Raw genomic sequence first — 25,343 nt, 5'->3', positions numbered from 1 at the left:
AGTTTTGTTTTCTGGAGTATAGTTTCCTTGGACCTCTTCTGTGTTGCTTTCATTTTGTTGCCTTTACCCACCTTTCTCCTTTGCTATATACACATGAAGGTATCATATGTAATACATAATTTCCCTGCACAAATTCTCAGTGTTCTTCATACATTTCTTTTATGTGCAGAACTCCCTGAAGTTGTTGGCTTGTTGACTTGATACCATTTTCAAGTCTGAACAGGAAATACGTTAATTGTTTTGCAATTATATTTGTTCTGCTGTGCAGCTTTAATTCTGTCACATTTAAAACTGGAAAACTCAGGTAGCCTTTGGAATTGTTTCCTCTCTTTCAAATATTTCTGTGGATTTCATCAGGTGTTCTTTAGAAATTGCATAATTTATTCTGGATCTGGGATTTTTTTTCACATGAAAATTGCTTGCATGTCTTTTGCGCTGTGATATAAATTGTCTTACCCTTGTATTTCAGAAAGATGAGGGTAGCCAACCTGTTTTCAAATAATGAGATCCATATCTTCCTGTAGCAGTTAGGAAAACAAAGAGTTACAGACTTCACCTCCCCACCTTCTTTGATAGCATATCAGCTGTATCCAGCTTTCAGCAGTACAGCAAAGGTGAAATGAGAGATGCATGGTAAGAAGTGGGAGAGCAGTACACTGTTACTGGTTTATGTTTAAGGAATGATGTTCATTTAGGATTTTGTTATTACATTTCTCAGAAAGCATTTGTCAAGGCATCATGACACGGGCTTTCCCTCCCAGACGGGTTTCTGTGTACAGCATACCAGCTCCATGTCACCCTGAGGAGGCTGATGGGCAGGTAAGAGACAGCAGTTGTGCTTTATAGCAGGAGCTCAGTAAATGATCTCTCTGGCCTCTTCTGATGTGTATTGAGAACTCTGTTGGCGCTTATTGATATCTGTTCTTTGTATGCAGATGCTTCTGATTGAATCAACAGCAATTCTTCTTCCTCCCCCAGTCTGACCTTTTATAATTTGAAATGCTGATTGCAAAAAAGTGAAATATGTGGGTTTTGTATGTGACGTAATATTGAATATATTGTCTTAATCTATTAATTCAAGTCTCTGATAAAAACTAAAAGAGCAAATATACCTAAGAATGATATGATGGCTCCCTTGTGTTGTCTTACTAACCGATGCCACCCTATGTCCTTTCTTTAGGAAAACCTGTATATTCCCTCCTGCACATCCTACCAGAAGGGCTTGTGTCAGAAATACTACTTCTTCAAATGGATGAGTCCATGTTTCTGGAGGAGATGGCTTCTGGGAATATTATCTCTAGTGTCTTTAGCAGTTACAGTAATTGTGCTAGTCCTGCACTATTCATTCTGTAAGTGTTAATCCCCAGCACAGTTTGGATGGGATGGTGGTTTTGAACTGCATGAATGGTTAGTTTCGAAAGCTCCACACTAAGCACTTAAATTCAACGATTGCACACACATTCATTTCTCCTTAACTTCTTTGCTAAGCAACAAAATGTACAAAAATCAGCAGTGTTGATAGTTGCACAAGAAGGCATGTATTTTATTGCTGTTTTTTGTCTCTGCTTCTGAATACCGTAATTATTGAACTGTTATCTTTCCAGATAGACTTGATGAATTAACAGTCTGCCTTCTAGCCACTTTTTTGAAACAGAACAAGTTCCTAGTTTTTGCATGCTTTTTCCCAGACTTCAACTTCAGAAAATCATCTCTCTTCAGAAGGAGAGCCCTGCAAAAAAAGGAAGTTTAACAATTAAAGCATGGCTAGTACAAATATTTATCTGAACCTTACCTCAGTTCTGTTCTAGCAATGGGACTCAAAACTCTCGCTGTCAGTGCACATTTTCTTAAGAACTAATGCTTGCTAATGTCAAAGACAAATACAAATACATGCTTCTGCAAGCGTCTTGTTCTGAAAACTTTAAAACAATATTATTAGATGTGTTAATTTCTAATGCCTTTTTTTCCTCAGCTCCAGCTTTCTCTTTGATATATATTGGTGGAAGTGTAGAAATTCCTAATCTGACTTACACAGATGATCTCAATGATCCCAGCTCCCAGAAATTCCTCTTGCAAGCAGAGGCAATCCAAAATTACGTAAGTCCCCACATAGATATATAAGTAATAAAAAAATATTTATTACAGAATCAAGATTAAGGAGCAGATCCAAGTTTGAATCACTATTGTTTTTAATTTTCCCCCCAAAATAATGAACTTAAAACATGTATTGTGGCAGTGTGTGGCTTTAGGAATGCAGCTGGACAGCTGTGTCTTTCTCTCTTACTGTAAAAACAATGTTTCTGAGGGCTTTATGACTATGGACAAATTATTATTCTTGGAGTTTGCTCTTTAGTTTAGCTTTTGTATGTTGGAAAATTCTTCCTTGCCACGTATTTTCTCTTTCAGCAGCTTTTGTTTGTTTTTAATTACAGCTTACATTTAAGGCATATACCCCTTTTGGTGTGTTTTTTTCTTCCCTAAATAGTGCTTGCTTTCTTGCACTGCTCATGTGGGTTCATATTTTTGAGCTCAGCAGTTTCTTCGCTACTTGCAAACAGAAGTTATAAACACAAAGCTGTTCTCTGTTAGCTGGTACTTCCCAAAAGGGCTAATTGAGTGTCTCTGAGATGCTTTGTGCATAGCCAACATGCTTTGCTTACAGCCAGATTATATGACAGAAATTTCCCTCAAATTTTAGGTAACTAAAATATGACAAGTCTTATAGAAAAATAAAAGCTGGTTTCATGAAAGCTTATTTTTCATGGTTGAGTATCACGGGCTTGCTCAAAGTTCTTATAAATGTGATCACTTTTAATGGGGATGTGCACATCTTTATGATCCTTGATTTGATTGCATCTGTCATGTGTAGGGGGTTTTGGAAGGGAAGAAATAGGATAAATACTTCCCAATGTAAGACGTGTTATTGACACTAAAATGTAACACTTCACTGTTACTTTAACAATATTTTTTTTTACCTGTCAGCTCACTGAATCCTATGAGCGTTCCAGCTTGGGAAAGTACTATTTGAAGTCCATAGTGGCTGCTTTCAGGTAGGTACTTCTCCAGCATGTGGTTTAAATATGAGATATTTAATTGTATTAGTCTTGTCTTTTTGTCATATTATCCCAAAGAAACAAATCTAAAGTCTGCTATAATAATGGGATAATTTGCTTCATAACAGGCAATTGAAAACATGATGAAAATGTGAACTAAGAGCTAAGATAATAATGGAATCTCAGATTGGTGAGAGAAATGAAACCGGATTAGTGGTGCCTTTGCTCTCCAATCTGTTCATCTACTTCTGATTATTGGCATCACAGTCCAGCATGGTTTTTTTCATGTGTTGCTTATTTTGCTTTTCTCTGTTCAAATGAAGCTCTTTTTTAAACTTTCAAAAAAACTTTAACAGCATAATGTTGGGCAAGGTGTTCTATTTAAGTTCCTGATGAGAAATGTAAACACTTCAAGCAGATGGTTGTTACTGTCCCAGGTTTCTGAAAATTGGCAGGTCAGTCCATAAGTGATTTTGAAATCATTGTGATGATGGACTGTATGTTCAAATCCATGAAAAAATACTTCGTATGTGTATTTATACATATTATTTGTATCAACAAAGACTGTGTAGAATTTTGCATCAAAGCATGGGTGTAAAATTATATTGTTTTATGGTATGAAGCCTCAGTTAAAATTTATCAAGGAAAATGTGTCTAGAACTAGAATATGATCTTCAAAGTGTATAGCTATATAGCAGGGATGCAAACAGCCAATTCCTTAGAATTATTTGAAGGATTTTCTGTGAGGGGTAGATGTTTGTCTCTGCGTTACTTCAAAGTGACTTTTTTATCAAGGTTTCTCTAGTGTGTGTGTGTATAGAGACACACACACACACACACACACACATACACACACACACATATATATGTAATCAACTGTTGAATGAGAGAGCTTTTTGCTACCACGTTCAGCTGTAATTCTTTGCATGGCAGTTTATCTTACTACTAAACTAATGCAAGCTGATAATACTGTGGAAATTAATTTCCAAAATACTACCTAGAGTGTATTTATGACATTGATTCTTTTTTCCCTGTACACAGTGAAGGAGAGTATGGACTACGAGCTTACTACTGGAATACATTCTGGGCACCACAGGATGTTACTGATTCTCTTAAAAAGTTAATCCCATTGGAAAAAAAACAAATGAGTAGTAAACAAATACCTCACATGTTCAGTACTTCTGGGGAAGAAGATTTTGATCTTGTTACAATGGAGCTTTTTGGTAACAATGTACCTGTCATTTAATATCTATTCTGTCAGTTTTTCTTTCTCTGATTTTTGTCGGTTCATGTAATTGATAGTTACTAAATTTCAGTTTCAGATTCTAAAGAATACGATGTGATGCTAAAATCAGGTAATTATTCTTCAATCCCACATTACTCATATTACTTTAGGGGAAAAAAGAAGAAACTACAGATTGTTGGGTTGTTTTTGGTTGGTTGGTTTTTCTCCTGTTATAGGAAAATGCAGTTTCTCAGTTATCCTTATATCTGTGGGACTTGTGAATCAAACCAAACTAGAGGTCTTCCCTGGCTTGAAAATAGCTTAATGATTTTATTATGATGTTCTGAGTAGCATAGCCGAAACTGAATACTCTGCATTTAACTGAATTGAGCTGTGCATCCTTGGCATTAAAAAAGCTACTACAAATAGCTAAACAGAGTTTTATTCTCCTTGTGACTAGTTTATTCATAGTTAGTGATCTCTCAAATACTGTAGAACTTCAGTTGAGTCTTCTTGGTTTTTTGATATCACGCATGTCTCAAGATTGGCTTCCTGTACTTCGTGTTCTCATTGGGTGAAGGTAGGTCAAGAAATGACAAAAGAAGAGGTAGGTTTCTGGCACAGATTGTAGATGCTGCAGGCAAGTCCCTTCCTTCTTGCTGAGTGTGTGGTGTGCCAGTGGTGATGGTGAAGCACTGTGCTTCTTTGTGCTAAAAAGATTTGTGAAAATAAGTGAAGAGGAGATTAAAATAATCAAGAAATGCAGATAGGTGCTTATTGACACCTCTTCATGAAATATTTGTTTTTCAACTTCAGTTTTTCAGCCACTAATCTAGATTCTTTTATATAACAGTATCCTTTGACCTGTATGCAAAGCCAGGTAACAACAGAACTCTCACTCTGATGAATCCCAAGAAGTCTTTTTATCAGTGGAGGTTGCGAGTTCCTTCTAACTGCGTGGTGAGACTGGTAGTTACCTCTTTGCATGTTGTCACTTCAGAGAGCTGTGCATCACACCGCTTATCTGCATATGATTTCCTTCTTCCTCTTCAGAACAAGATCATTACAAGGTATGTTAGTACAGGGCAAAGAGGTTCTTGAGCTGAAGCCTGGAGTCCACTTGCCTAAATGAGATCAAATGTTACTGTAGTTTTCAGCAGCCACACTGACCCTACTCTTCCAGAGTTTTATGTGTGGGCATGTTATCTACTATGAACCTGTCTTAGTTAACAAAACAGTCTATCACATTTTAGAATCTGAAGATGAATAGTTTCAAGGGCAGAAAAAAACGTTAGCAGGCATTTTAAGTAGAGAGGGAGATGTTAGCTGAGCATGCAGATTCAGTTAACAGTGTCTGAAATGTATTTACTTAGTTGTGCTTTCAGTTCCTCGAAATGAGATGTTACTCTTCAGCTCTTTTAATGGATGTTTATCTCTATTCTTGAGTAACAAGATAATAGATTTCATCATTGCTGGTGGATTGTCAGAAGGCCAGGTTTATATAGATTAATTCCTTTTGTAATTAATTAAACTCTTGTTTCCAAATCAACAGCACCACATGTAGGTAGCATAGCGTGGAGAATCCTATGCCTGATGATGGGCTGCATGTACTCAACTGCTGACTATGGGTTATTTCCTCAACTGTTTCTCTGTTGTGTAGTGGTTCAGCTTACTATGATCTACCACATGCATGAAAGCACCAGGAAACTAGCAAAACCCACAAATGTATGATGCAGCATGTCAAGAAAACATTGATGCAAATAAGTCATAAGTAAAAGATAAAGAATACTTGTGTATTGATGTCTGTCTATCTACGAATTTGATTAGAGCAGTGGAGAAAATGTTGTGACTGAAATGGTGTTGAATGCTTTTGATACCTACAGAGAAACTGATTTTCTTGATTGCTTCTATTCCCAGATTAACAAATGTCTTTTTTTCTATATGCTGTTAATTTTCTACTTGAAATTTTTCACATACATAGACTTGTAAATAACTGAGAAGAAATCTACAGTGTATTTAGGATTTCAAAGTACAATAAATAAAGCAGTTAATTTAGAGATGCATGAAACAGTACCTCACATTACAAGGAACAGTAAGTATCCAGGGATCAGGATATAAATGAACTCTTAGTTACGAGTTAGTTAATTAAGAATAGAGGAAAACAGTTGCCTAGATGGAGCTCTATGTCTCTTGTAAAAGCTCTTGGGATATGAAATCAAAGATACTTTGGGCTCATTACCTGTTTCATAGTTGCTGTGCAACGCTGCTGAGTACTTTCTGGTTTTTTCATCACTACCGATTACTTCTTAGTACTTTAGCTGCCACTGAAATTACCTAATCTGGCACGGCCTTTCTGATATTTCTGCAGGTCTGGAAATTCCTGGGCACCTGTTAGGCTAGAATATCTTTGCTTATGCTAAGTTGCTCAGCAGTGGTGCAGGGAAACAGGCATCTCATGTGTAGTATCAGTGAGGTGGAACAATTAAGGGAAAATGGTAGCTAGGAGAATACTCCTGAAACAGGTGATCAAATCAGTGTTGTTTCTACCCAGTTAGTGAAAAAAGGTGACTGGAATGTGGGAAACTTCTATGCAATCTTTTTAATATTTCAGGTGGTGTGGCTCTGGAGCCTGGACTCCTCCAGTTAAACGTATAACTTCATCTAGTAATGTCATGTTACTTACATTCTCAGTTGACCACAGAGAAGAAAGGAATATACTAAAAGCTCACTTTCAAGCAATCCCTAAAATCAGTAAGTGACTACTATAAACAAATGAGTTATTTAAGCACATTTACTACTTGTTACCTTCAAAAACAGTGATACTTCTTGAATGTGTTTTGAAGGGAGGTGAATTGTCATTCTGATCCATTAAAAATAAATACCTGAGAACTGAATGAAGAATAAAAGCACAGAACATCCCAAGTTGGAAGGGACTACAAGGATCATGGAGTCCAACTCCTGGCTACACACAGCATCACTCAAATAGTGTCCAAAGGGTCTTCAAACTCTGTCAGCTCAGGGCTGTAGCCACTGCCCTGGGCAGTCTGTTCCATGCCCATCACCTTCTGATGCAGAACCTGTCCCTAACCCCAAATGCTTTTCCCCTGACTGGGCTCCATGATGTTCCTTCCCTTGGGCCCTATCTTGGTCACCAGAGAGCAGAACTCAGTGCTGACCCTCTGGTCCTCTTGTGAGGGGCTGCAGGCTGTCATGAGATGTCCCTTCAGCCTCCTGTGCTCTGGGACAAACCATGGGACTTCCACTGCTCCTCATATGCCTTGCCCTCAAGATCCTTCACCCTCTGTAGCCCTTCCTTTGAATACTTTCATAATTTTATACCCTCCTTACATTGTGACAACCAAACCTGCAGCCAGTGCAGGAGCTAAGGCCGTACAGTGCACAGCAGGACAACCCCTCTTCCTGCCTGGTGGTAGTGCTGTGCCTCATGCTCCCCAGGGTACTGTTGCCATTTGGGATGCCAGGGCATGCTGCTGCCTTGCATTCAACTTTCCATCACCCAGAACCTTAGATCCCTTTCCAGTATTATGCTATTTTCAAAATTGTGTTAATTTTTTTTTATTATTATTATTCACCGTGTTAACTTAAAGAAGGCCAATAACTATAGGGGATGGGTATCTACGAGAGAAACTAAAACCTCATTGATGCAGTTCAAAAGTGACGTACATTTTCTGTCTGAGAACTGATACATTCAAATTTCCTGGTTTAAATGAAATTAGTCAGAAGTATCATTTCAGAGGACTGAATGCTTTTTAACTTCTGAAAGCGTTCATGGGAATGTCAGAGATAATCAGAGTCAGAGACTCAGCTAATCTAGGCTAAAACTGAATTTAACAGGTTCACAACCCATTATTATAACTCTATGCATAGAGAAGGATTATAGCAGGGGAAGTAGGCTGTGTTCCTTGCTGTTATTTTTTTCTTCCAGTGTGTGGTGGTCATTATATTTCCTGGAATGGAAGTTTGAGTTCTCCTTATTACCCTAGTTACTACCCACCAAACATTGACTGCAGATGGATCATCCGAGTAAGTTCTGGGAAGTTACTTGAGTAATGGTAACTTTGCTTTATGTGATATAAAAACAAAACTGGTAGAAATGTCTTTTGTTGGTGAAATGAAGGGGAAATATACTGCACCTGACTTCTCTGGCACCCTATTTTTTGCTTCTTATGATCAAGTACCAGCTGTAGGAATTTCCAGCTTCCAAAAGACTGAGTGTTGCACATGACTGAAATAAAATTGTAGACAAGATGGCAATTCCCAGCAACTGGAGCAAACCACTAGTAGTCAGGGCTTTATTTCTTTATCAGAAAAATGTCCATGTAAGTCATGTCTCAAACAGTATACAGTACACTATTTCCTTGAGCTATGAAGCTGAACTTTCTTAATTGTTTGTTTGACCTTCTAAGAACACATGGTAATGCAAACATAGTGTGAATGTCAGATACAGCACTTTCTGCTTGCTGCAGAAAGACTTACAGAATCACAGAATTACAGGGGCTGAAGGGACCTCCAGAGATCATGGAGTCCAACCCCTGCCAAAGCAGCTCCCTAGCCCAGGTTGCACAGGTAGACATCCAGGCGGGTCTTGAATGTCTCCAGACAAGGAGACTCCACATCCTCTCTGGGCAGCCTGTCCCTTTACATACCAAAGTCTGAGTGAGGACATTTCTTATCTGGCACATTCTGGTCAAAGGTGGGCCTAAAAAGATTTATTTTTAAGTTTAAAGCAGAAAAAAAAATGCTTCTTCAAAGGTCCTGCTGAGCATCATAAAAAAATACCATATTTTCAATCTGTTGATAAGTAAAACATGATTTACAATACTATCTCACAGCAGGCTTTTTTATTTTGTGATTGTATTGTGATGCTTAACTTATTCTTTGATTTTTTTAGGCGCCATTGCCTGCCTACAAGCTTTCATTAAAAATCCTTGCAATACAAATTCAAGAGAAGTCTCCAGGGTCCAGTAAATGTGATAAAGACTGGTTAGAAATTGATGGAGTTAGGTAAGTCAATATACTGTTTTCTGACACACTACTTTGCACTTCATTGTTCTACACAACATACTAAGAAAACAAGTCTCACCACTTCTTGTGCACAAAGACGCATTTCAAGAAAAAAAGATTTGCTTCCATTTAACATTTGCCATGTTAATTTAAGTAAACAACATTTTATACAGAGATAATATTTACTTTATTGTTTCTCTTGAAGGCAATGATGAGTATGGCAGGATGTTATGCAGTCACAGTTGCGTTGTGTATCCCTGCCTATGATCTCAACATGGCATTTGAGATTTCACTTTCTATGCCAGTTGCTCTTTAATGGTTGTAAATGTTTTCAGCAAATAACATAATTTAAAATGTTTTGTAAGGAAAAAATTATTCAGAGTGATTTGTCTACTTGGAAGAATTGCATTGGTACAATGATAGCTGTTAGTTTTGGTGATATGTTTTCCTTGCTAGGTATGTAGCCCCTTGAATTTGAAGACTCAAGTGGGAAATATGAAGTGAAGCATGCTGAGAAGTGGTTGTTATTTATAGAACAGATTCTGAGACAATTTTCTACCAGAAAAGTTGTGGTTATGGTGGGGTGGAATTGAAGGTATTTGTAATATGCTTCTATTGGGCTGAAAAGCTTTTAGTACTAAAAAAAATAGCTAATTTCTTTATTGCATTGCTTTAAAGCTTTTTGAGATTTGTAGCCTTCAATAATAGGAAAGGCATCTTGGTGATAACGATCAGTTTTGTTGGAATTTATCTCCTTTCACTCTTGTCTTGCCAGATACTGTAAAGATATTTCAGAAAATGGCAGAAACAGAGAATTTGGCTATTCTGTTGCAATCAACTTCCATTCAGATGAACTACTCACCCATCGAGGATTTTATATTGAATACAGAGCCTTCAGTCACACAGACCGTAAGTGAATACGCATGCACTTTAAAAGGAGCTTAAATAAAATATTAGTGACAGAGAACTTGTGCAAAAATCAACTTGCCTTTTTGCTTATTTTTGAGAGGAATATTTAATGTTATTGTTCATTTAACTGAACAAATATATCTGATATATTAGGTGAATGTCACTTTTAGAAGCTAGCACTTAATTTCTGATTTTTCACAAGATTTCTGCAAAAATATTATTTCCCACTTTCTGTAGACCTAATTATTTGCCTTTTTGCCAACACTTTAAAATAACCAAGATGCAATAAGCAAATAGTATGACAGAGTTGCAAAAGGTGCAACATTTTGCCAACAAGAGTTAACCGTGTACTTTATGTTCAGGTGCTTTGAATCAACATCCAGCTTGAGAATGTAAGTTCTGACTGAAAGTCAGTGAAGACATTTTGCTGGCATATTGCATAAAGATGGCTGGGCTTACAGCCCTTCCCTGACTCATCAGTCTCCATGCTTCTGAATCAGTATTATGGATATTTTTTGAGACACTCATAGAGTGAATTAGCGATTTTCAGAAGGTGGATACATTTATTTCTGACTTTGTCTTAGACAGGACAGTATGTATGCAGTATATTTTCTCTAAGTACTTGCTTTCTACTTATTTCTGGAAACATTTACTCATTTCCAGAAACATTCTCTTTTTTATTTCTAAACAGGCTAATTTCCTTTTCCTAATGAAATTCTAGGGAGTGGAAGTTCTTTGTGACTTCAGAAGATCACACTGTGAAACCACTTGACTGAGTGTAGTTCTTTTAATTGATGACCAAGAAGTACTTATGTATCTGAGACAGATTCATTTTCTTGCCTCTCAGGCTCCTATAGAGAGAAAAGCTAGTGCTGGCTGAGTAGTGTCTTAATCATTCCTCCAAGGCAGTGAAGAGAAGAAAATGACTCCAGATTGGAACTGACTAAATGAATATGGGACAAATGCATTTAGTCCTTCAGCCTTGTTAATTTGCTTCTAGTACTAGAGGAGAAAAAAAGTGAAGTTGATCTGATCTGAGGAGAAAGTGTGTGCTTGCAGTCCAAAATACCAACGGTATCCTAGACTGCACCAAAAGAGACGTGGCTAGAGAGAGAGGGAGGGGATTGTTTCCTTTTATCTGCTCTTCTGTGACCTCGTGCGGAATACTGCAAAGAAAGATGTACAGCTGGGTGGGCTCAGAGGAGGGCTGTGAAAGTAATCAGAGGGTTGGAGTCACCTCTCTTTTGAAGAAAGGCTGAAGAGAGCTGAGCTTGTTCTGTCTGTAGAAGAAAAGACCCCAGGATGACTTAATTGCAATACTTTTAGGGATTTTATAAGCAGAAATGAGACCAACTTTTTACACAGCAAGATAGAGGACAAGGGGGAACAGTTTTAAACTAAAAGGGGAGGGATTTAGATTAGATGTTAGAGGAAATTTTTCACTCAGAGAATGGTGAGGCCCTGGCACAGGTTGCCCAGAGAAGCTATGGATGTCCCATCCTTGTAGGTGTTCAAGGCTGGGTCGGATGTGGCACTGGGCAGCCTGAGCTGGTGGAATGCAATCCTGTCTATGGCAGTGTGGTGGAACTGGATAATCCTTATAGGTCCCTTCCAACCCAACCCACTACACGATTCTATGATTTTTCTATCTTGTTATTGACAGTTTAGGTGCACAGTTAAGTGTACATTCCTTCAAATAGTCTTTCTGATTACTGGAAAGGCTGTTCAGATGGTAGTGATGAATTAGATAGTGGTAGGGCAGCTATTTATGTCTCCCTGTAACTGGATTATCCTAGGCAGTTTAGAGACAGACTGATAAATGTTGTAAGGTAGCTATCTTTAAGATAAAAAGTATGTGAGTGATGATAGAAAAGTCTGGAGAGAAGACTGTTCAGTGTATTTCTTTGAAGAGTGGGAAAACAGAGAAAATGAAAATTTTATGCCAGGCTTTACAAGTTAAGCTTCTAAAAAGTAAAACAACAAATAATCAAGCTAAATTATTTTGAAATATTGAAAGAATGATTAAAAGCAAGCATAGAGTTATTAATTTTGATTTGGTTGTCTACTGTGAGGATGTAAATATCAGAGAAATTGCACATGCTACCTTGTGTGAGAACCAAGGTGAGAAAAAAAATAGATAAAACTGTTTCTAGAAAGTGATTGCCAGTGTCTCACAGCCAAAATAGAAAGATATTTAATTTTGTTGTTCTGCTAATATATGTTAGTGATCATTCCATAAGCTGGCCTGTAGCAAGTGAAGATAACACGTGGCCACTAACTAGATATTAGGCTTATAAAGCATTTACAGACCTTTCTTCTTCAGGTTGTACTCCAGAGCAGTTGAACTGTGGTGATGGAAAATGTAAGCATCAATATAAATCTTGTGAAGGTGATGATAGCTGCGGGGAGGACAGCAATGAACACAATTGTTGTAAGTGTGTATTTTTTGCTGTTTTACAAGAGATGGTGAAAGGCAGAAGCAGAGATGCATTCAGTTTAATTTTTAATGGAAAACTTTCTCATTTAATTTGTGAATCTTCCAGTAGACATGCAGATTAGAAATACAGTTGAATTTTCTATGTGTGAGAATCCAAAGCAAGGCTTTTTTTTTCCTCTTCAAGAACTTCTGTAGTCAATGTCCATTAACTTCCTGAAAATGGCTTTAGGCAGCTGTTTCTATTTGTAATGGTCAGCACACACCATCTCCCTCTTCACATGAAAAAAAAAAGCAGATTTCTTAGAGGGTTTTTTCCCAATTTTTTTTTTCTGTGAGGTCAACTTGTTTGACTAAGCATACAGTATACACTTACATGAAGTCTTTAGATTTTCCTATCCATAGTTAGGAAGAGGGTTGGTGAAGAGCAAAGAAGGTGAATGGCATCTCCAAATGCCTTTAGTAATCCAATTAAGTACATAAAATCTAGGTGCTACTTTCTGAACTTAACAAATGAATTAATCTTTAGTTACTTTCTGCTGTAGCTTAGATGCTAAGTATTCCTTGCTCTGTTTTGCAGCAGGAGTGATTTGTGCTGCTGTCACAACTGGTTGTCACTGTTTAAGATAGACAGTATGCTCAGTTTCCTGATGACGAGCTGTTATATTTTGACCTTTCTTCTCCTGTTGATGCCTGTGCAAGTATAACATCAAGTGTAACCACAGTGATTCACAGGGGTTGTAAATGAATATTAAGAGATGTCCTATGGTCTATAGTCTCAATGACTAAAAGTAATGTAATCTGAGAAATCTGCTTTATACAATCTAACTTGAAAAAGAACTTTAAATTCAATTCCCTACAGATGTAGACCCTATTGTGGTAGTTATCCTGCTTCACATCATCTATTCATATAATGTGAATGAAAATGCTTCTGAATTATTTACTGAATTTAGTATTTGTGTACTCTTTCTTAGCACAAAAGTACAAGTTTTGTAGTAGTGAAAATATAACATGCATAGTGTAACTAGTTTATGGGAGAAATTCATAACGCAAAATCCAGGGTATCAGTGATTTTGTTTGGAAGATCTAACTGTGGCTCACTGTGTGTTTCAGTTAAAACAGCAAATTTTCCTCAACTTTTCCTTGATCAGTAGCAAATAATGTAAGGGATAGAGACATAATAGTTTGAGGACTTCTGTCCTTTTGTCACATACGACTCTTTATAACACCATTATGGATATTGCTGGTACTACTGATATCTCCTTGCATTTTGCCACTATAATTTTTGCCTTGCTTTGAATCCTAGGTCCTTGATGTAGCCAGCAGAATGTCCTTGTTTGATAGAAAAATCTCTACCACTATTTCAAGGCCACTGTAAATGACTGATAATTAAGAATGATAGCAATGGGTCAGCCAGAATTTCTGCATAGAAAACTATGATAATTATTAACAAAACATTTTTTGGAGATTGCTCAACTTTCTCTTAAATAAAAAGCTGACTTCTGAATAATATCTGCTCTGTAAACGTGTAATTTGCAATGAGAATAGTGCTAGTGAAGGTAAAACAATAGGTCTGACATGCCCAGTTTACTCACTTTAGAGTTAAAATCAGAGTGTGTGCAGTTGAAGTCTATGTTATCTTTCTTCAGAGATGACTGAGATTTAAATTAGTGTGATTATTAATCCTTTTCCACAGAGGAAACTGTTTACACTAGCACAGACTATGAATTCAGGAAGATTGGAATGTGTGGCTTTGAGCAATTCTTGCAACAGCTGAGTAGGTTAATCATTTGAAGCTATGGCTTTTAATGTGTGACACCATCTTTTCTCTCATTTCAGCCCACAAAAGTTGCTTCCCTTATGCTTACAAATGTCTTAATGGAAAGTGCTTGTTGAAATCAAATCCAGAGTGTGATGGGAAAAGAGACTGCACAGATGGATCTGATGAAATGAACTGTGGTGTGGTAACAGTTGTTTGAAAAATAGTTAAAGACGTCAGAAACTGAGTTAGGAATTGGTGCTATTGCCAAGTATTACTGTGTGAAAAGTTGATAACATTGGATGTGAGTTTTAAAAAAAATTCCTGGTAACATCTGCAGGAAAATTGATATTTTAAATTTCATACCTTCTCATTTTAAACGTGCTGATCTATTCCATCTGTGATTAATTATTACAAGCAATGCATGTCTCCAAGTTGTTAAACTGGTAGATCTTTTTGCATTTCATTCATATCAAACAAGCAACGAGTTGTGGAGCACTATATATAAGTAGGGAAAGAATATAAGATCTTATTCCAGTGAATTGTTGAAAACAGCCAGGTTTAGGATTGTGTTTGAATGCTTTTTTTGGGTTACTAACCTCAGTTACTAACCTCTTGGGAAATCTGTAAGGGAGGATGGGCAACAAGTGGTTTATTTCTTACCCACCCATTGAGTGAAAATGGGCAAGTGCCTTTATCATTTTTCTAATTGTAAGAAAAAAAAATATTTTCCCAATGGCCTTGTGGTTTACTAGGTAAATGTTACTTCACACATTAAGCATAACAAAGTAAAATGACCTAGTGTTTTCCTTTACTTTTTCCTTTTTTTATTTCTATTAGCTTGTGGAAGACACCAGTTTAGGCTGAACAGGATTGTTGGAGGTGAAGATGCACAGTCTGGGAAGTGGCCTTGGCAAGCAAGTTTACGAATAGGAGCACAGGGCCATGTCTGTGGTGCATCTGTTATTTCCAAGAGGTGGCTTGTATCTGCTGCCCATTGCTTTCTGGATTCTGATTCTGTAAGGTATGGAAAGATTATGCTGTCATAGAGTTCTGCAATTTAAAGTTTGACAATTTGACAGTATTGCTTTCAAATATCTACAGTAGTTATTGCAGGTTTTGATTAATCTCATCAATTGTACATGACACCTGTGTTCAGTTTAGGTACTGTAAATAGAGAAGACATACTTATGATGTGTTACAAGGAAGAGAGTTTAGTTACACGCTTTGTGACTTACAAAGCCCTATGGTTGCCTTTTGAAAAACATAGAAAACAATACATTTTAATTTCAGTGATTGAAAGTATTCTGGACAAAAAAAAAAGCAGTTGCTGAAACAAAGATTGTATGTATGACAATATACTATACATAATTTACAGTAAAGATTTTATAGTCTTTTTATAAGATAATCTGGTGATCTAAATTGTGCAACATATGATAGCACATGTTCAGACGACACCACGATATTTTTGCTTGTCAGGCACACTGCAGTTCTCTTGATGCAATGTGTATGTGCATTCCAGTATTATGCACACTAGTTTTTGAGTTGGTGACAAATGTTTTGTATTCCTGTGCTTTATGTTCAAGAGAAAACAGTTGCCTTCATGCTAACAATTTGACTAACCCACTAACACTGCAATTTTGCACACAACTGTGGAAAATGCATTAATGCCCTAGGGAAAGTGACTAGGTTGAATAAAGGCTGTTAATAGTGCAGAGACACCTATAGCAGTGCACTGCATGTATCTGAGATGTAATCTAGCTTTTATTCAGCGTAGTCACTTTCAAGTTTAATTATTCAATCTGCACAAAGTAATTTTATAATTAAAACAGAGATGTTATTTAACAGAATTTTGACCAAGACCCTGAAGAACCGTTGCTAGTGTGAGAAGAATATGTGCTTTTGAGGCTTGTATGTTGACAGAGCATTTAGTTGCCTTTGGCCTGTTTCCTGGCTTGGGAATGTCAGTAGCAATACTGACTTTTACCCTAGACAACTATAGTTGAAAGTTTAAATGTGCTGATAACAGAGCTCTGAGAAACCTGTTGCTAATAGCTCAGTCTGGTTCTGCTTTGGTCATTGTGGGGCAACATCAGGACAGATAATCTACCTGTCCACCTGTACCCCTCTTCTGCTATGTAAGATTTGTTCTAAGGCTATTCAAGCAACATATTTCTGGTGGGTCAGTTGGAGTTGATCTCTATACCAAAAGAAAACCATCCAGTCAACTGCATTACAGAGCAAAACTGCACAATTTACCACAGCATAGCATGTGTTGCTCTCTTTTCATACACAGGATGCTTTGCTTACTGTAAAGATGGCTGAAAAATGTGCTTTTTCAGGAACTGATCTTACACCTCTAGAATGCTCTTCCTTTCAAAATGGTAATTTAAACCATTGCTTACTGTTTTAGGAGGCTGAGACTATAAAAATCTATCTTCCTAAGTAGTGTTCTATTCCATTCATTTTGTTTTGATGAATCTCATCAAATACCATTCTGTTCATAGAATGGAGTGATGTGGCACTGCATTGCTTTGCAATGGGTTGTTCTAAAACCATTCTCTTTGCAGATACTCTGCTCCATCAAGGTGGAGAGCATACATGGGCTTACGCACTGTTAATGAAAAGAACAATCATGTAGCTGTAAGGTCGATCAAAAGGATTATTATACACCCACAGTATGACCAGTCTATCTCAGATTATGACATAGCCCTGTTGGAAATGGAGACACCTGTATTCTTCAGCGAGCTGGTACAGCCCATTTGTTTACCAAGCAGCTCTAGAGTATTTCTTTATGGAACTGTCTGCTATGTAACTGGCTGGGGAGCCATGAAAGAAAATAGTATGTTCATTTTCTGGATATACTTCTTGCAAGTTTGGCTTAATTTTAAACATTTACAATGAAATATTTATAGTCCTAAGAGAAAATAACCTCTGGTTTACATAATAGTTCTATAAGAAACTTGAAGATGTCCAAATAGTTAGGCTATAGATTCTAAAGACATTTGTAGCGGGCAATAAGTATCAATACACATACTCTGTATGGGCATCAGAGATGATGTCACAGATCACTGAAAAAAACAATGTGTTACATTTACAAAAGACAAACACCTTTCCATCTTCATAGTTCAGTTTATCCAGTGGATAGGTTATAATCTACCTTCAGGTCAAGAAAACAGGAGCTTGGAGGAGAACAACTTTGTCTCTAAGGCTGTGATTGACAATGTGGAGCCCTGAAATAACTGCAAGAATATGGTGTTTTTTTTTTGTTTTGTCTGTCTTAACTAAAGGTAAATTCATGTTTGTCCCAGGAGGTGTGCTGCCTGTGCAGTTCAGAGGAGAATGCTGCAATGAGGAGTCAGGAAAAAAAACAGAATTAGAGCAGCAGGGAAGCCTGTAGCATCTTGGCCTTATTGCACAGGAGACAGCTTTGAGACTTGAATGTAGACAGCTCCTCAGCATTGCATTAGTCTCCACTGTTGTGCTGAGATCAAATTCCTCATGTTTGATCAGAAACCATCTGCTGTGGTAATGTTGGCTTTTCTAATACGCAATAAATAAATAAATCTAAGATAACCACTGAATAGCCTAATAAGTTGCAAATGATTATTTTTAATTATGCCTTCTTATACTATCTTTTATCAGAATAATTTAGGGCATATTTAAAATCAGTCTAAGCGTATGTGGAAAAAATATATTTTTGTCTTGCCTATTTCATTCCCAACTCACCCAAAGAACCTAATGAGTAAACAAACTTCTCTTCATCCAGATATCAAATAGGTTATGTTCGCTACTGTGCCATAATATGACTGAGGGTATGTAGTTCACAGCAACACCTTATGCCAGTGCTTTAGTACAGAATCAAGCTCCTAGTGTGTTTTGTCACTCGCACACTTGAGTTTCAGTCCCCTTTTGCTTCCAGTTTGTTTCCTTAGCTCCTTACCCAGAAGCGAGAGGATGGGAAACAACACATGAATTTCCTTGGCTAGGCCTTACATAATGTTTAGAGAGAACCACAGTGTAAATAACATCAAAATCTTCAGGCATAATTTGAAATGGCATTCAGACCTAGTTACATTCAATGGTATATTGTATTATTTTTACGTTTTGCATGACTATTACTTTCGGCCAGAACAAGCTCATAAGAATAAAGACAGAGGAAACAAAGTAAACAGTGGCTTTGTCTGAAGATGCCTGTGTAGACAGCAGTATTCAAAGGCTGAGGGCACAGTTAAAGGGAGAGGAGTTACTTTCCTGCTAACAGTTCCGCAGAGTTTGAGTATGGAGCAGCGCTCCTTTGTTTTGGCAAGTGATCTCTGTTGTGGAAATATGTACTACCTCAATCTCTGCAACATTTCTTTCTTCCTAGGTCATCTTGCCAGAACACTGCAGGAAGCTAGAGTGAGAATAATTAATCAAGGCATTTGCAGCAAGCTGTATGATGATCTCATCACATCACGCATGCTCTGTGCTGGGAACCTTAATGGTGGCATTGATGCATGCCAGGTAATCTGGGGGCTTGTTCAGAAACTGAAAATAAATGTTTACTTTCATTGGAAAACTTCAGAGTTCGGGGTAGTATTTTTATTGCTTCCACCCCCCACCCTCTGACTCAATAGGAAGAGTGAGGGGCCCTGAATGTATGATTAATTTAACATGGCAATTAAAGACTCTCAAAACTAAGAAAGGAAAATTAGCATAAATAATATCTGGAATGCTTGAATAATACTACTTTGCAAGACAGAGTAAAATGTGTTGAAAACAATTTTTTCCTCTCTGAAAATTAATTTTCTTAAAGTAGCAGTGGTGCAAAGATAAAGGCTAAGACTACCTTCACTTTTTGCTTTTTATGTTGATTTTTATTTCCTTTTCTGATATCTGGGTGTTGGGATTGTAGCAGTCTGAGGAATGTACCATTAGAGTTGCAAAGAAATACAAAATGCAAAAGTAAGGTAAATCTGGTAAATGCAATTGCATTGCTGCCTTTTTGTTTCATGTTTATTCATGCATGTAATGAGTTTGGATTACATCATAGTATCATGGGTTACATGACCTAGGTTATTTGTACACGCATTCAGAAACTGTTCTTTGGTCATACGTCAGCTGTCTTAACTCTTTTTTTTTCCTTCCTAGTTGTTTGACTACTTGTGCTGTTTATCAGTATTTAATTTCACTGAGATGAATATCCACTTTCCAATTTACAAACACGGTCATTTTTCCAGATACTGTGTAAAGGGAGAAAAACATGTTACTGAATTTAGACAGTGGTAATTTGGTAGAACTTTTGTATAATATATAAAGTTTACTGTTTTAATGTGGTAGGTTAATTTTTACAATATAAAACTCTTAATGGGTCAAACTTATTTATACACAATGGACTGTTTGTAGGATCTTCTCTCAGGTTTTTATTCAGTGAAGCATTATTTATGTTAATTTTATGTTCCATTTGTGTATAACCTTAAACCTTAAAATTGATTTGTTTAAAACATGTTGTAATACACCTAAGGCTTGAAGATCCTTCAAGATATGTGTTGCATAAAAATGTGCCCTTAGATTTTTAGATCTATATTTTAACTGGATTTTCTATATACCATACTGTTTAATCCAGCTTCCAATACAGTATGCTATGTTGTGTCCCAGTGTGCTGACCCTCGGGGTCTTTAACTTCTTAGTCTGTAGCAGATATATTATTTCTTTTTCTTGTTTCCAGCTTATTTCCTGTGTAATGCTAGAGATGAATGACATTCAGTCATTTGGAAATGACAAAGTAGAGTGTCTATGGATGGGGGGGATGGTCTATAGGGGTGACATCTTGGTGGGGGTCTGTTATAGACCATCTAGTCAGAATGAAGAGATAGATGAGGTGTTCTACAAGCAACTAGTAGATGTTGCATGATGGCCAGCACTTGTTCTCATGGGGGAGGGCTTCAATTTCCCTGATATATGCTGGAAATATAATACTGCGCAGAGGAAGCAGTCCATGAGATTTCTAGAGTGTGAGGAAGATAACTTCCTGACACAGCTGGTGCAAGAACCTACCAGGGGAGGTGCCCTGCTAGACCTGCTCTTCACTAACAGAGAAGGACTAATAGGAGATGTGAAGGTTGGGGATTGTCTTGGCCAGAGTGATCATGAAATTATAGAGTTTGCTATTCTTGGTGATGTCAAGAGGGTGACTAGCAAAACTACTACCTTGGACTTCCAGAGGGCAGACTTTGGCCTGTTCAGGACACTTGTTGCAAGAGTCCCTTGGGACTTGCTCCTGAAGGGTAAAGGGGTCTAGGAAGCCTGGATGCTCCTCAAGATGGAAATCTTAAAGGCACAGGAGCAGGCTGTCCCGGAGTCCTGAAAGTTGAGCCAGAGAGGAAAAAGACCAGTGTGGATGAACCGGGATCTTTTGTTGAGACTCTGAGAGAAAAAGAGAGTCTGTGTCCTCTGGAAGATGGGACAGGCTACTTGGGGAGACTACAGAGAACTGGCCAAGATTTGCAGGCAGAAAGATAGAAATGCAGAAGCCCAGCTTGAACTTAGACTGGCTGCTGCAGTAAAGGAGAACAAAAAATCCTTTTACAAATATATTAACAGTAAGAGAAGACCTAGGGAGAATTTCTCTCCTTTACTTGATGAGGCAGGGAATGTAACCATGGAGGATAAGGAAAAGGCTGAGGTTCTCAATGCCTTCTTCACATCTGTCTTTAATAGACAGAGCATTTATCCTCAGGGTACCTTTTGCCCTGACCTGGTAGTCTGGGATGGAGCGCATAATACACCCCTTGTGATCCAGGCAGAGATGGTCAGAGACCTGCTCCTCCATCTGAACTGCCACAAGTCCATGGGACCAGATGGGATCCACCCAAGGGTGCTGAGGGAGCTGGCAGAGGTGATTGCCGAGCCACTTTCTGCCATCTATCAGCATTCCTGGTTATCTGGAGAGGTCCCACAAGATTGGAGGCTTGCCGATGTGACTCCCATCTACAGGAAAGGCCGTAAGGAAGACCTGGGGAACTACAGGCCTGTCAGCCTGACCTCGGTATCAGGGAAAGTTATGGAGCAGATGATCTTGAGGGAGATCACACGGCATGTTCATGGCAACCAGAGGATCAGACCCAGCCAGCATGGGTTCACAAAGGGCAGGTTGTGCTTGTCCAACCTCATCTCCTTTTATGACTGGGTGACCAGACTGGTGGATGAGGGAAAGGCTGTTGATGTAGTCTACCTGGACTTCAGCAAGGCCTTTGACACAGTCTCCCACTCTGTTTTCCTAGGGAAACTGGCAGCCTGTGGTGTGGACAGGTTCACTTTTCTCTGGGTGGAGAACTGGCTATAGAGGGCCGTTCCCAGAGGGTAGTGGTTAATGGAGTTAAGTCCAGCTGGTGTCCTGTTACAAGTGGTGTCCCCCAAAGGTCAGTTTTGGGGCTCATCTTGTTTAATATCTTTATTGATGACCTAGACAAGGGAATTGAGTGTACCCTCAGTAAGTTTGCAGATGACACTAAGCTGGGAGGATGTGTCAAACTGCCTGAGGGTAGGGAGGCCCTTCAGAGGGATTTGGATAGGCTGAACAGCTGGGCTGAGCTCAATGGGATGAGGTTCAATAAGACCAAGTGCCGGGTCCTGCACTTTGGCCACAATAACCCCATGCAATGCTATAGGCTTGGGGCACAATGGCTTGAAGAATGTAGAGAGGAAAAGGACCTGGGGATGTTGATTGATGCTCGGCTCAACATGAGCCGGCAGTGTGCCCAGGTGGCCAAGAAGGCCAACGGCATCCTGGCCTGTATTAGAAATAGTGTAGCCAGCAGGAGCAGGGAGGTGATCATCCCCCTGTACTCAACTCGGCCACACCTCGAGTACTGTGTTCAGTTTTGGGCCCCTCACTACAAGAAGGACATTGAGGCCCTGGAGCGTGTTCAGAGAAGGGCAACAAAACTGGTGAGGGGTCTGGAGCACAAGTCTTATGAGGAGCGGCTGAGGGAGCTGGGATTGTTTAGTCTGGAGAAGAGGAGGCTCAGAGGAGACCTTATTGCACTCTACCACTTCCTGAAGGGGGGTTGTGGTGAGAAGGGGGTGGGCCTCTTCTCCCTGATAAATAACGACAGGACGAGAGGAAATGGCCACAAGTTGCGCCGGGGAAGATTTAGATTAGACCTGAGGAAACATTTCTTTTCTGAAAGAGTGGTCAGGCACTGGAATGGCCTGCCTAGGGAGGTGGTTGAGGCACCATCCCTAGCGCTGTTCAAGAGGCGTTTAGATGAGGTGCTAAGGGATTTGATTTAGTAGTTCAGTGGGTAGGGATGGTGATAGGAGGATGGCTGGACTAGATGATCTTGTAGGTCCTTTCCAACCTAATGTATCTATGAATCTGTGAAGTTCAGGAAATTCCCACTGCACCCTGAAAACCCTTGTATTACATTTCAAGCCTTGTAGGCATCCTGATTTGTTTTATTTCTTCACGGTCATATGACCTGTGTAGTACATTCACAGTTAATGTCAGTTTTCCACGCAACTTTCATCTTTAGCTGATGTGATAGTTAACAGTGAGAAAAAGCGTATATTCTTTCAGACTTGGTTATCTTATCACTCTTGGGTGTTCTTTGGTTTTACGTGGTTCCTCTTTCTAGGATCCTTCCTCTTTCCACCTTCATACAGCTCCTTCTGTCTTTCACAAGCAGCTCTGTAACAATCCATTTATTCTGATAAATAGACTTCTTTCTTGCGTTGCTTCTAGATCAGCCTCTTCAGTAATCCAAATTGCCACTATAACAGCACCCTCAGAGGGAGGACTAACTGTTCTGGCTTCTTCTTTATCAATAGATAATTTTGGTTGGTTGGGTATTGAATGATTTGTCATTATTCTTTTCTGGTACATAGCTTGCTTCTGACAAATTTTAGCTCCAACTGGAGGCAGCAGAAAAACCCCAGGCTCCATTTGGAGATTGTTGACTGCCTTGTATACATCAGGAGAGTCTAAATACATGAGATGCATTTATAAACTGTTCAGAATTCTGTGAACTATCTGTTCCCTGAAGTCATGCAGTGAAGGTCACAAAGCATTTTAGAGCTCAGGATCAAAACACAATTGTGCTCAGAACTGAACTTGGATCTTTAATTTTCAATGGTGCACAGACTTGTATGATTCCTTTGAGAAGCCAGCTCTCATTTGTGTGTCCCTTAGAGTCTTTGGTCCTTCTCTCCATCTGTGAAGCTGTAGACTTGAAAATGAAGCTGCTAATACCTAAGCACACCTTTCCTTGGTATTCTCCTGTTTCTGTTTAACATCGTAAAGAGTTTTGCTTTCAGTCTAGGAACAGATTATGGTCAGTGGTAAAGTTCCTGCTTTCCACCCATCTTCTTCCCATTCAGCTTTACGAATCCTGTAAGAAGACAGCAGCAGGGAGTAATTTTTCTCCTTCCTCTTGCCTTTGCATTGTATTGCTTGGTGTGCTAATTCTGTAAGTTAAAACAAATTGAATGCATTCAACATCGTACAGTGCTCTGTGTGTGTATGCTAATGGATAAACTCACTTCATTGCAGGGAGATTCTGGAGGTCCCTTGGCCTGCGCAGGAAAGGGAAATAGGTGGTACCTTGCTGGCATTGTGAGCTGGGGAGAAGGATGTGCTCGGCGTAATCGTCCTGGTGTATACACTAAGGTGACAGCACTTTTTGACTGGATCCGTCAGATTACAAATTGATGTGCCAAGGAGAATATACAGGACTCCCTTACATAAACTGCTTCCTACGTTATGAGAATGCTGTTGGCTGTTTCACTGTGAAAGAATGCACTGCCTTAATGCAGAAATGATCATTTGTTATTCACCCAATGGTAACCATTTGGATTCAGAGCAACTTCCGATAACTTCAGGTTTCTTATAGATTCATCTTTCTTATCCCCTACCAGCAGAAACAAAGTTCCTAAAAAATTAAATTTTAATCTGGGGAAAAAAAAGACACGATTGTTTTGACAGATCTTCTTCCCTCCTTCTGCCTCTGAGATGTATATGCATCTCTCTTGCTATCTACCTTTGCATAGGCATGCATGGATATTCATGCTCACATCCCATCAGGAATTTAGAGTACTGTCCCATTCCTATCACTAAAGGCTGCACGTATGTATTTGTGCGTGTGATTGATTACAATAATATTGTATGTTTGCCTTCTTTAATAATTGTTAATAACAAGGCTATTTGCTAATTGCCTTCTTTGATATTAGGCTGTGATGAAATCAGCAAAACCAGGATGATTTCCTTTTATAAAGGAACTGGCAATCAGATGTCAATAGTAGCTCACACTGGACAGTTTATGTTAGTTCGTATCCAAGATTTTGAGCATGACTATTTTTTTCTTCTTTCTCTTCTCCAGCTCCAAGCGTATGAGGGCTCTCTTAGCAGCCATGCAGAAAGTAGTAGGCAGTCATAGTGGAACTGTGTCGTGTTGTATCAGACTTCAAACCAGCATGATGTTGGCCCCTGGGTCATAGAAGGCCAGTGCCTGAGTGGCTTCAGTGGATGCCAGAAACTGTAAATCTAGCTGCCTAAAATAAAAGGCTGGAGCTGCCTGAGGAGAAAAGGTGCTACATGTGCAAGGCTGAATGAAATGCAGCACAGTAACATTTCTATGGGGGCAGCTTGCAAGCAAGTCTGTTTCAGGACTACTGCTTTGCCAGGAAGTCTTTCTTGTTGAATCCAGTCTTTGAGTAAAAACAAGCGAAATCTTGCAGCTCTGAGACAGTCCTGATGAACCTGAACATCTTCCTCAGTCTTTATTGGTTTCTTACTTTCTCTACACTTACAAAATACTTGTGGGTCTAATGTCTGCAATGTTTAACAAGCAGATTTTCTCATATCTGGCTCCAGCGTGCTCCATGAATTTTGGCATGCTTCTGGTGGGTTTGTGCTGCTTTCCTTGATGTCCTTGGTCTGCTGTGAGCTGAGTTTCA

At 38.7% G+C, this 25,343-nt stretch overlaps 1 protein-coding gene across 1 annotated transcript; it reads left to right on the top strand.

Moving 5' to 3' along the window:
• Positions 1 to 738: 738 nt before the first annotated feature.
• LOC136052101 (suppressor of tumorigenicity 14 protein-like) lies at positions 739 to 24,144 on the top strand. The gene is made up of 17 exons (XM_065741953.1): positions 739 to 819; positions 1,181 to 1,349; positions 1,973 to 2,097; positions 2,983 to 3,050; positions 4,095 to 4,276; positions 4,370 to 4,408; positions 5,132 to 5,348; positions 6,890 to 7,029; positions 8,225 to 8,322; positions 9,191 to 9,303; positions 10,079 to 10,212; positions 12,536 to 12,643; positions 14,486 to 14,605; positions 15,246 to 15,429; positions 16,976 to 17,247; positions 18,775 to 18,911; positions 23,941 to 24,144. The coding sequence occupies exons 1-17, from the start codon at positions 739 to 741 to the stop codon at positions 24,097 to 24,099; spliced, it is 2,346 nt and encodes a 781-aa protein (XP_065598025.1). The 3' UTR covers positions 24,100 to 24,144.
• The last annotated feature ends 1,199 nt before the right edge of the window (positions 24,145 to 25,343 follow it).

Source organism: Cyrtonyx montezumae, unplaced genomic scaffold (genome assembly GCF_038088225.1).
Source record: "Cyrtonyx montezumae isolate F1298 unplaced genomic scaffold, pur_monq_1.0 scaffold_3, whole genome shotgun sequence".
In the NCBI taxonomy this organism is placed as follows: domain Eukaryota; kingdom Metazoa; phylum Chordata; class Aves; order Galliformes; family Odontophoridae; genus Cyrtonyx; species Cyrtonyx montezumae.
This window is presented reverse-complemented; position numbering and strand designations above follow the sequence as displayed.

Excerpts from the sequence above, each read along its gene's own strand:
- LOC136052101 (XM_065741953.1), top strand. The coding sequence starts at position 739 with ATGACACGGGCTTTCCCTCCCAGACGGGTTTCTGTGTACAGCATACCA. Across the intron at positions 3,051-4,094 it reads TCCATAGTGGCTGCTTTCAG|TGAAGGAGAGTATGGACTAC; the intron begins GTAGGTACTTCT and ends CCCTGTACACAG. Across the intron at positions 9,304-10,078 it reads TTAGAAATTGATGGAGTTAG|ATACTGTAAAGATATTTCAG; the intron begins GTAAGTCAATAT and ends TTGTCTTGCCAG.